The 13,383-nt window shown below is 33.6% G+C and overlaps 1 protein-coding gene across 1 annotated transcript in view; it reads left to right on the top strand.

Annotated features, from left to right (window-relative positions):
* Nucleotides 1-13,383, top strand: part of LOC119832421 (guanylate cyclase 32E) — an 81,790-nt gene that overhangs the window by 22,457 nt on the left and 45,950 nt on the right. The window contains exons 8-11 of the mRNA XM_038356093.1: nucleotides 6,280-6,370; nucleotides 7,403-7,487; nucleotides 8,501-8,653; nucleotides 10,287-10,424. Coding sequence (XP_038212021.1) covers nucleotides 6,280-6,370; nucleotides 7,403-7,487; nucleotides 8,501-8,653; nucleotides 10,287-10,424 — 467 coding nt within the window. The remainder of the gene's footprint in view (nucleotides 1-6,279; nucleotides 6,371-7,402; nucleotides 7,488-8,500; nucleotides 8,654-10,286; nucleotides 10,425-13,383) is intronic.

Below are 13,383 nucleotides of genomic sequence, written 5' to 3'. Positions count from 1 at the left end.
TTTTTGTGGGTTATCAATTCATTATACGCTTTTTTCGTGCTTCTGTGTTTGTTTAAGTTTTTCTCAATTATTTGGTATATGGTAAAGTATATAAATAGGTTAAAAATTCTCCCTCCATTACAAAGATTTTAGTGTTCTTTGTGTGTATTTAATATTCGTCAAAAAATGATATTTTATTTTCTTTATTGTCTCTGGACAACCCTAAAGGTCTCCAGTTATTTTTCCATAAATGTATGGACTTATTCAAATTATGTTATATTTACATAATTTTCTATAAAACTTGTATAGGTCCCCGGGTTGGAGGCATCATGCCAGATTTCAAAATCAACCCAATCAGTTGAATTCCCACGCAGTGATTGAGTAATAAGACTAAAAATAATACATTCGAATTGAGAAACTCCTTTGTTTTGGGAACGTGGGTTACAAAATAATAAATACACAAACAAACATATCACATGATAAGACATATGACATCTGCCAACCCGCAGTTAGCTCGCGTGGTGGATAATAGTCTGAATTCTCATAGGAGGCTCGTGTCCCAGCAGTGGGAACATGTAAGGGCTGATGATGCTATCGCAAAGGTCCCGAATTTAATTAAATAACTTCTTTATTGTTATTGACGATATTATCTGTCTATATCAACTACAATTAGCTACTCTTCTCTAAAATTAGCTTTATATTCGCATAACGCGTACGTCACAAATTTATTTTACACTTTAAAACTATGCATAACATTTTAATTTATAGACAGAAACTTTATATACATATATATACATAGATTGGTGTAGATTGGTCGGTTGACAGATACAAACCGTATTAAAATAATAATTTCTCGAAACTTACGAATATTTTCAAAAAACCAATTAACTGTGTTAAATAAGAAGAAAATACTATGTTCTGTAACAAGAATTCGATATTATCAGCAGCTTTTAATTAAATCGGATCTGTTGTGCTAATATTTCCACGGAAAACTATAAATAACAGTTTTCAACAGACTTAAAAAAGGATATTATCCATTCCGATGTATTTTGTGTTTTTTACCTTATAACTTCGTTTTCCACCGAATTAAAAAAGGAGACTATTTATTCAACTGTATATTTGTGTTTGTTATTTCAAAACGTTTTACCGGGTGAATCGATTTTTATGATTCTTTTTCTATTTGAAAGCTGGCGCCTCCCATGTGGCACCGTTTAAATTTGGTGTAGTGCAGGCAATTTGGAGGTAATTAGATTCGTGTTATAAAATAATAAACGTTTGTGTTTTTGATTTGTTTTTTCAATTTCAAAAACGAGTTCCGATGAAATAGAACTGTCTACTATTCAAGGAATAGATTTAGTCATAGATTATACACGTAAATACTGTGATGCAGTTCTCAAAAATAATACCCGGAACTTACAAATAAGTTCCGCGTACGTCCATAACAGCAACTACGTTCGTTAAATACTTATCTATTTATATACAACTAGCATACCCGGCCACTATAAATTATTGGGATAATTAATCGAAATAAAAACTATCCTATATCTTAAGTTGGACCAAATTATACATAAAATGCCAAATTTCATCAAAATCGTTTGAGTTGGTGAAGGGAACATACATCATGACACTGGATTTTTATATATTAAGATTTAAATAAAGGAATTTCTTAATTCCATTTCATCGCAAACAAATAGAATTAAAGCTCATTACTGAATCAAATGTCTTTATTCTTAGAATTCTAACACGTTATGAGTTAATTATATTCCCCGCAGGCGATCGCAGGAGTTGTTATCAATTTCCTGCAGATAACACTTTACGTATGATACTGTTAAGTCACGTTATCTATCGGTTTATTACAGGTGTTGCTGTGTTAATTAACACTTAACTAAATAACACGCGGGAAATCATTTTGATGCAAAATTTATTTTGTGCTTTTTTAATGTTATATTGATCTTTATAATTATCGTTTAAAAAAACTTATAAATATATGAATTACTAGCTGCGCCTCGCGGTTTCACCCGCGTAAGTCCGTATCCAGTAGGAATATCGGGATGAAAAGTTGCCTATGTGTTATTCCAGTTGTCCAGCTGTCTACGTACCAAATTTAATTGCAATCGGTTCAGTAGTCTTTGTGTGAAAGAGCAACAAACACACACACATCCTTACAAACTTTCGCATTTATAATATTAGTAGGATAGTAAGATAGGATTGAAGTAAAAGTAATATTCAAAACAGTTTATTTATCTTAATTGATTGTTTTAATTTTTATATTTAATTACAAAATAAATAAAACTGTTAAATTCAACATTCTACCACCAGAGAATAATTTGAAATTGAAACCATAACTGAATAATTTAGCGTGAATTAATTATTTCATAGTCTTGCTGTGGAAGAGTTATATTCAAACGATATTTATTACATCATTTAATATAGTTATATCAAGATTGGAAATACTATAACTTTGGTATAGATAAATTTAGTTTATTAATGCGAATGAATGTAAATACAAATATTTAATTATCCGTACCTGTTGTATGATGAATTTGTCTTGAAGAAAAAGCTATTTCTAACAATGAAAATTTATTATTATTATATTATTATTATTTAAATGAAAATTTCGGAACCTGATTTTATTCTTCTTACGATAGAAGTATTTAATTGGTTAGTTCCGCCCAATGATAATGCATGCATGGAACGGTGTGTTTATTTGTTTTGGAATTAAATTTTAACAGCGGTCCGCCCCGGCTTCGTCCGTGGTACTTATAAAATAACATATATCTATGAAGATGCAGTTTTCTAATAATGAAAGAATGATTAAAATCCAGTATTTTTTGTGTACATAAACATACAACACAACAAATGTTTTCTTGTGATATTAATTTAAATTAAGAGAAAGCAGATCCCACGTATGAATATAAGCTTAATCTACTTCTATTAAAAAGCTCTCATATAACACGATAAAGCTCGTAGACGTCAAATGCAAGGAAATTTTTTACTGAAAATGTGAAATTTTAGGTCAAATGTATCACCCCATGTGAATATCTTATTAGGACTCCATGGAGCTACGCGCGTCTATACATTGTAACATTAAGTGCTGAAGCTGAAGGTGCGTTCTCTTGTCTAATACATATTTAAACATTGAATCTTGATCACCCTCGGCGTTAATGTAAAAGACGGGTCAAATATCTTGAGAGAAGTACTTTGCAAACGGTAATTTGAATATTATAATAATACCAGCTGCACGCCCCGGCTCAGTTTGGCTAGTCTTTAGCTATCGTGATTGAAATAATATAAACATCATTTAAATCTATCAAACTGCACACGGTTACTTATTATTCTATGACACGGTGTTCAAATTTGATTTGAATCGGTTGAGTAGTTTAGGAGACAAACAACGTGACATGTGATCCTACTAATATAATAAATGCGAAAGTTTGTAAGGATGTGTGTGTGTTTGTTGCTCTTTCACGCAAAAACTACTGAACTGATTGCAATGAAATTTGGTTATTAGATAGCTGAACAACTGAATAACATAGAGGCAACTTTTTATACCGATATTCCTACGGGATACGGACTAACGCGGGTGAAACCGCGGAACGCAGCTAGTTTATATATATTAAGATTACGATTGATAGGAAGCGATTCTATGAATCGTTACAAAAGTAAATGCTGATCACTTGCTAGTCTTCGCAAAACAAAAAAAAGGTATTTGTTTGTTTGTCCGGGAAACGGGAAAGCTCTGGAGACAGGTGTTATTTCTCGAGTCTCTAGCAAATAAGGGACATCGTCGTTTGCAATTTGTATCTGGTGTTGTACTTACCGTTAACCACACACACACATTTTGAACTTGTATCGTCCCTGGAATTACAGGTAGTTATTTTTATCCTGGTAAATATTATTGTTAAATTCGGTTAGAGCGAGGTTATTTATATACATAAACAACTTGTATAAAATTGTCTCGCTTGTTCGCGAATGAGTAAGGAAATGATTTAATTTTGCCGATCCTAATCAGGATACTAAGATACAATAATTTTTTATAGTGGGGAAATCTTGTATAGATACCCACGGCCCTCGGGGATGGACCCGTGGTTTATGTCGGATTCTTACCGACCAAAACCCCACTGTGTTCCGTCGAGCCACTTGAGTGAGGGGGCCATCGGAGATGGTTAAAATTCATCCGTGACAAGATAAACTCATGATATTATTGTATTGCCACCGATCCTTGATAAGTGTACAAAGTCTGAATTAAATCTGTGGGTTTAAAGTGGGTCAAAATCGAAACGAGAGAGTGAGTTAAATGCAAACAAACATACAGTATAACGTTAATATAACAGAATAGTTTCAGGAAGTTATTTGTAATTTTGAATGTTAGTGTGAAATAACTTCTCGTTATAAGCAGTTATTTACTTAATTATTTTTACTATATATATATATATATACTTTTATATTAACTTAAATTATGAGACTGGATCGATTTTTGTATGTGGTAGTCGAGCACGCTTCGGCACGAACTGGGCCACCTCGCACCGGAAAGTACCACACCCCCACAGAAGACCGACGTGAAATAGCATTCTGCTGTGTTTCGTTCGGTGAGTGGGGGAGCCGGATGCCAATATCCTTTTCCTTACCCTTCCCAGTCCTTTCCTTTATTCCTATCGCCTATCCTTTCTTAATCCCTTCCCAAAAAGTCGGCAATCCATTTGTAGAGGCGTAAGGTCTGCAATGGACCTTATGCTCTCCAAATGCGGGCGGTGGTAGCGCTTACCATCAGGCGTCCCACCAGCTTCATTGCCGAATGTAAATTAAAAAAAAAAAAAAATCTGCGGCCACTCTTTTATGACCTATATAAAGATAATTAATATTAATTTGAATGGTGTTGTATATCTTTTTTGATATTTCTTAGAAGATAAGTTAATATAAAACTGTCGTTATGATATTTCTCTTTTCTACTTACATAAAGAATGAGGTGATCAATTCGATTGTATTTTGTTTTTTTTTTGTTTGTGACCTCATAACTTTTATATGGGTGAACCTTATTTTATGATTATATTTTTATTTGTAAGGTGGTGCCTTCTATAGATCCCATTTAAATTTATTCTAACTCTGATCATTTGAAAGCATGTTTATAAATTATACTACCTAGATACTAGTCTTTTCTACTACTATCACTGAGTATTCAATTTAGAAATTTAATTATATAGACGAACAAATATTAAATAGCAATAATGTAGCAATAAATTTTTTTATCGTTGTCTAGCGTTCAAATGAAATATTAACAAAAAAACATTGTTATACGCGCAATAAAAGCTATTTTGTACAATAAACCGAACGAAACCATATTTGTACCGCCACAGAGTATACTGTGTTAGTGTTGCCACAATTAAAAATAAAACTTCGGAAAATATAATTTCGTTTCTATTTTTGAACACATGCAACACATTTTGTCTTTTTAGTCCGATACACGTGTCCCAGATAGATTTCAGTGAGTTTGATAATTCTCAGCACGTTGTTTCGAGCATGAAGCCACGCTAAATTGACCAATTTGGACCGCGAAGTTTATGTCTGTCTATTTATGTCAGTATGTACTTATTAGTTTATATGTTTACGTACGCAAGGGATAAAACGGAACGAGCAGAAACATATATTTATTGTTTTAAAATAAGATTCGAATATTCAAAAGGATTTTCTATATGGCAATAGAAACGTTAGCGTATTTATAACGGTTCGATAGCCAATCTATGACATAAAAGAGCTTCCTTTGTTCCTATCAAAGATCTTCTTTAGAAAGATGATTAAAAACATGACATAGCAATTGAAAAGGAAGCTGGCAATTCCTTGTCTGAAGGACGATATAAAATACATTAAACTAGGATCGGACCCGGGCTTATATGGGAAATTTACAGGTTATGAGATTTTTCTAATTTACAAATTGCTTGATAAGGCAAATATATTTAGAAATGAGACGCTTTGAACGATATTTCAACAGGATTTATTTTATTATTTAATTCGACTGTTTTATACCTCAAAAGGGCAACTGAGCTGGTGGTTCGCCTGATGGTAAACGATCACCACCCATGAACATGCACAGATCTAGTGACTCTGCGAATGGAATGGAATGAAAAGGGTGAGAAAAGGAAGCATGCTACCATTTCGCGCCTGTTTTCTGTGAGGGTGTGGTACTTCCCCAGCGCGCTGGCCTAATTCGTGCAGATGCGGGCTCGAATCGCGTATTCAGGATTACTATTCAACTAATGTATCTATAAATTAAATTGATTATTTAATAATTGTATTTGTTACCAGATCACCTATTTCAAAACAGTAGTAGTGACGTGTTGGCCTTTCGAGCTGTGTTGAAACTAACCCCTTCATTCCCGACTAACCCCCACTACCAGTAAGTATTAATACGTTGATATTATAATGTTTATGTGATATTAGTATATCAGCATTATTGGTATTATTTTTTGCCTGATACGAGACATTTATTTAGGATAAATCTGTCATGATATATAAAAATTCAGATATTGTCCCAGGAGTATAGTTTTATACTATCTTTGGTCAAGGTATCTGGTAGTTTTATTATGAAAGGGGTGATTTTGTTGTATTTAAGATTTTGTTGTTTTTTCAACCGATTTCAGAAAAAGGAAGTCGGACTAAATTCGATTTCGATTTTGAGGATTCTTTTGACGTGACAACGTCTTAAATTAGGTTGCGGCTCGGAGTCACTCATGAAAAAGTGTAACGCCCGGTAACGTTACGATGAGTCACCGAACTATGATCGGTCCGCCGCGCGCGCAGCACTAGAGAATTAGGCGCATTGAATCGGCGCGTGCTTGTGTCTCTGTCTCTGTCTTTTTAGTAAACAAATAATATTTTCTATAGTTAAAATTTGTGCAATTCTTATTTTCATTCAATTCCTTGTTCCTATTGTGCAATTTAATAATATTCATATCAATAAATATTCTACCGAGAAAAAGACGTTGTCACGTAAAATCTTCGCCCGTAAAACCGACTTTACAGGCAACCATTTTTTTTGTGAACCTTTAAATTTGGTCCTATTCTAATAATTAGAAGATGGTTTTGATTTCGCCAAAAACAATAATTATCGGCTATCATAATATATGGTTGGTAAATGTAGAATATTATAACCGCTTAGTCATTTCAAAGTAAACCAATATATAATGTCAGTATATGTTGTATAGGACGCATATCTATACTTATAATATAAAGCTGAAGAGTTTGATTGTTTGAACGCACTAATCTCAGGAACTACTGGTCCGATTTGAATCTTTCAGTGTTAGATAGCCCATTTATTGAGGAAGGCTATATATGTACCACGGGCGAAGCCGAGGCGGACCGCTAGTATTTTTATAAAGTTTATTACATTTATTTATTTTAATAGAAATAATATATAATTTCTTTTCAGGGCTCTCTGCCAAATGATTAAGAGGCTGTCAGCTGCGCCGCCATTTTGCGTGCCCAATTACCATAAGATATTTGAAGATGCATCGGTAATTATCAAATTCAAATTCAAATTCAAATTAAATTTATTTGCAAGAATATAGTTACAAATATCCATACTTGTAATATAATAATAATCAGTTTCTTTGAACATGTTAACCTCAGTAACTACTGAACCGATTTCAATAATTCTTTCACTGTAGGTTATTTATGTACCATGGCGATAAGTGGGGTGGACCCTAATTATAACATATTCAAACTAATTCTAACTACTTTAAAAGTGTAGTATGTACTACACTACTAAAGTAGTTAGAATTAGTTTTCCCTAGTTCTAGTGCATAGGTTATTTATATATAACGGGGATAACCGGATCGAACTCAAGTATTAGATACATATTACACTACTGAAGTAGTTAGAATTAGTTTCCCCTAGTTGTAACAAAGGCATTTAGTTATGTCACTTTTAGAAATTAAAAACTTTTTAACGGATTTTAAACGCGATTTATTCATTATATTATTAATCCGACGTTTCGAACACTTTACAGCGAGCGTGGTCAAGGGGAGACACGTTTCGTCCGTTTTTGTTTCTGAATGTATAATACTCGCGTAAAATCAAACACAAGAAAATACTATATATGTCACTTTTAACTAGGGAAAACGCGTTTTAACGAAAAACGGAACATAACATGTACATACTATAGTATATGCAGTGGAACCTCATTAATTTGGAAGTATCCTCCAATCGCATTTAAATTTATTACGGTTTATTAATAACTAGTTGCGCCCCGCAGTTTCACCCGCGTAAGTCTGTATCCCGTAGGAATATCGAAATAAAAAATTGACTATATGTTATTCCAGTTGCCCAGCTGTCTACGTACCAAATTTCATTGCAATCGGTACAGAAGTTATTGCGTGAAAGAGCAACAAACACACACACATCCTTACAAACTTTCGCATTTATAATATTAGTAGGATAAGTAGGATTTGGTTCTTATTATAATTTTGAGTAAAGTTTCGCTTAACAGCATTAAATTCATATATGTTAACGAAATCATATTGCTCAGGTGCCGATAGAAGCAGCTCACTTGTACGATGCTGTTATGCTCTGGGCCCGCGCAGCCACTGCCGCCATGCGGGCTGGCGTCCCCCCCACAGATGGCGCCACCATCATCAGACTGTTACGACCCACCGTGTATCGATCCTTACAGGGATTTGATGTGAGTATAAGCTCAAAATGCATTTATTTATTGACGTGACAACGTCTTAAATTAGGTTGCGGCTCGGAGTCACTCATGAAGAAGTGTAACGCCCGGTAACGTTACGATGAGTCACCGAACTATGATCGGTCCGCCGCGCGCGCAGCACTAGAGAATTAGGCGCATTGAATCGGCGCGTGCTTGTGTCTCTGTCTCTGTCTTTCTCGAGCGGTCTTGGCGTTGAAAAAAAGACGTTGTCACGTAAAATCTTCGCCCGTAAAACCGACTTTACAGGCAACAATTTTTTTTTTTATATTAGACGATCGTCCCAACTCCGCCCCGATAGCAAGATTCCTGTTTTATCTCGAAGGAGCATTTAATCGAGATAATAAGTGTAATAATATCACAGCAAAATACATTAAAATTAAAAAGAATTCTTATAAAGCCCAATTTATCAAATCATGTGAAAAATAAGTTTGTAATATATTAAATACTAGCTGCGCCCCGCGGTTTCACCCGCATAAAACCGTATACCGTAGGAATATGGGTATAGAAAGTTGCCTATATGTTATTCCAGTTGTCTACGTACCAAACTTCATTGCAATCGGTTCAGAACTTTTTGTGTGAAAGAACAACAAACACACATACATCCTTACAAACTGTCGCATTTATAATATTAGTAGGACTATGATTTTATGAGTTTAACTAGTAATATCCCGATTTATTCATTATATTATTAACCCGACGTTTCGAACACTTTACAGCGAGCGTGGTCACGGGGTGACTGTCTCCCTGTGACTGTTTAAAATCCGTTAAAAAGTTTTTATTTCTAAATGTATAATACTCGCGTAAAATCAAACACAAGAAAATACTAGTAATATCCCTTTTTTGATTGATTTCATTCTTGAGTTTCGTAATTTACCAATTGAAATGTGTCTATCTAGTCAAACCTAAGAGGCTATAACATGGACTTAAATAGTCAAAGTCCACAAAGGATATTTTCATTAGAAGTAAATAAAATCATTCGTTATATCCACTTCTTAGAATCTTACAATTGACTGTACACTTCGATTAAACTAGGCGATGCTAACTTATACCCAAATGATAATTAATAGAAAGCATAAAGAATACGATCTGAATACATTTTTTAGTTTAGTTCAAAAGTAGATTTTTTTCTATAGATAAATATATTTCCAAAAATCAAATCCGCCCTAAATCTAACTCCCTTATGTCAGAAGTAGACCAAATTTAAATAAGACAAAATTCATTCAATAAAATAATTATAAAAATCGATTCACACGGTAAAAAGTTATGAGGTAGAAACATAAACCAAAAAATATACAGAATAGATAGACGCCTTACAAAACCTTCAAGGAACAAGATATATTTCAAAACTTTATATTTACAACTAGTTATTGCCCGCAAATTCCTAGACGAAATAAATTTTCATTGGACAAACTTTTATAACAATTCTTATCCCCTTGGTGGTAGAATTTATCAAAATTCTTTTGCAACAAAATGTTTGATTATCTTTTATATGAAATAGGACATTTTATAACCGTTTTCTATTTTTATAACAGCTATTAACTATAAACCAATGTGTTTTATGTAATTAAATGGTGTATTTAAAATTGATCAATAAAAATTTGTCCAGGTAAACATGGACAGCGCTGGCGACGCTGAAGGCAACTTCTCAGTGATTGGACTGGTTGAGGACAAAAGCGCCCCAAGCGGCTGGAGTGCGCAACCCGTCGCCGCGTTTCGATATTCGAATTCATCTGATTTATTGCCGGTGAGTCAAAATGCGATTTCACCCATATTTGCTGAAATATTATCTAAAATTACACATTCATTTAGCATGCAAAAACCAGCTTAAACTGCTTTTTGTATGTTTAATTAACATTAAAATGCTTCCTGTCGTTCTTGGGTCATAAGTTGTCTCTATTCAACATAAAAAACACATTAAATTTGGTCCTACTAATATTATAAACCGAACAGTTTCTAAGTATGGATGGATGGATATATGTTTGTTACTTTTTCACGCGAAAAGAGCTGATTGCATCTTTATGAAACTTGGTACAGTGATAGATTATAGTTTGGATTAGCGCATTAGATTTTTACCCGGGCACCACGCGAGTGACGCCGCAGGTTACTAGTCATAATAAGAAGAATATAAAATAAACAAATATGAATCAAGACGATATCAAAAATAAATGAGAATTATTTACCTTTGAATCTACAATAAATCTGGATTTTATTATAATTATTGTATAATAAAAAACTAATATTTAATTTTTTAGTTTTGTTGCATTGAAATTCTTTATAAATGAAAAATTTTGAAAGAATAGAAAAAATTTTATCACAAGGCGGGATTCGAACCCGCGTTCTTTGCCAAACCGTAACAACACCTAGCCTCTCGGCCACCCGCGATCCCGCCACAGTAATCGAATTTCTTCTACTCTTTCGGTTTCATGTGCCTTATCTATATGTTATTCCAATCGTTCAGCTATCTACGTACCAAATATCATCGCAATGGGTTCAGTAGTTTTTGCGCGAAAGAGCAACAAACACGCACACATCCTTACAAACTTTCGCATTTATAATATTAGTAGGATGGATATAAATTACAGTACATCTAACCGTGTGATTTTCTCAGAAACGCGTGAATGCTAAAGACGAATACTATCTGATCCTCAGTTGCTAGCATTTCCTTATCGTATAAATCGTTTTAACTTTGAAACTCGCATAAATTGTTATATGCACGAGAAAACATATTTCTTCCTTCTTCTTCTTCTTCTTCTTTATTAAATGGCAACTCCCGATTCCACTGAGGACGGATTCTGCCAATGTCACGTTTTGTACAGATAATCAGAGGATTTTATTGTCGTGTTGTTATGAGCTTGTATTAAGCATACTCTGTGCTAAAGAAAAATCACGGGTGAGATGTACTGCTTTGAATTGACGATCTGACATAGAGCTGTATAACCTGACAAAAAATAAATACCAGTTATAGACAACACAAAACGTCACAAAAGCTTAACACATATTTCTTCTGATCCTGCGAACTTTGCAATATTTTGACATATTCCTCGGCGAATTATGAATGCATCAAAACTAAAATTATCATAATCGGCCCTGCCGATCTTGAGTTTTGGCGGGACTAACGAACAGGTATTGATTTTTATATAAATATATTAGTAATCACCATTTTTAGTATTTTCTTGTGTTTTATTTTACGCAAGTATTATACATTTAGAAATTAAAAAGAGACTCCCCGTGACCACGCTCGCTGTAAAGTGTTCGAATCGTCGGGTTAATATAATGAATAAATCGCGTTCTAAATCCGTTAAAAAGTTTTTAATTTCTAAATCACCATTTTCGTTCATGGAAAATCGTTGTGACATCGGTAGATGATAGTTGCATGTGGAAGGAGAAGAAATAATATTTTAGTTTGTACATTATCCATCATCACCACTACTGCAATATTTTGTATTTTTGTACGTTTATAAACCAATAAATCCTTACCTTTCTGTATATTTGTTTGTTTTGATGTACCGAATGACACTCTCACGACTAAGGAGGTTCTATTGATGCCGCTCACATAAAAATCTGACAAGTCGTTGAGGCTCTAGGACGTGCGAAAGAAATATACATACATACATTCGAATAACACAAATCTTCTTCTGCCGCAGTAGGCTAATTAACTAACACAATCACACTAATATTATAAATGTGAAAGTTTTTGTTTGGATGTTTGTCCGTTTATCACGCTGAAACTACTGAACGGATTTAGATTAAATTTGTTATCCAGACACGGTATGAGCTGACTTGGGTGATAGGATACGTTTTATCCCGTTTAAATGCTCCCTTGGGATATAACTGGAATCTTGATAACCGGGCAGAGCCTGGACGAGTGTCTAGTACTAACTAAACTATAGAACAATATCTTGTAGGTACTCTTAAAATCCTAATATTATAAATGCGAATGTTTGTGAGGATGTGTGCGTTTGTTGCTCTTTCACGCAAAAACTGTTGAACCGATTGTAATGATATTTGGTACATAGACAGCTGGTCAACTGGAATAACACAAAGGCAACTTTTTATCCCGATATTCCTACGGGATACGGACTTACGCGGGTGAAACCGCGGGGCGCAGCTAGTAAATCATCATAATAATTATTCATCAAAATGCATATTGCTCTCAACGCATCAGCTAATTAGCAAGCAACGATAAATAAATTGTTTTAATATTCGATACAGTACACGTGTTTTGAATATTATTCAGGCGTTTTGCGTATACAATCGAATCACGGACATCAAAGGTAAAATTAATATAAAATTAATATAAATTTAAATAATGTATGTGATATTAAATGGTATTTACTTTAGTTTCTGACGCTTTCAACGCGCCTATAGGTGTAAATAACATCTTAATATAATATAAAATATACTAGCTGTTCGCATTAAACATATATAGCCTATATCTATAATGGTGAAAGAATTTTTGAAATCAGTCCTGTAGTTTTTGCTTGAAAACTATTAACAAACAAAATAGTAAACAAATTAAGTACTAAATCTAACTAATTCTAGCCTTTAATAATAACATAACATAAATACTGCGTGTACAAACAAACATAACATAATCTATGTTAACCTAATCTCTCGCATTTTCATACGCGAGTAAAAATAACTCGGTCGAGATTACTTTTAAAAAAATAATTTATTTAAATAAATTACAATTTTTACTTAAT

Source organism: Zerene cesonia, chromosome 15 (assembly GCF_012273895.1).
Source record: "Zerene cesonia ecotype Mississippi chromosome 15, Zerene_cesonia_1.1, whole genome shotgun sequence".
NCBI classification, from domain to species: domain Eukaryota; kingdom Metazoa; phylum Arthropoda; class Insecta; order Lepidoptera; family Pieridae; genus Zerene; species Zerene cesonia.
This window is presented reverse-complemented; position numbering and strand designations above follow the sequence as displayed.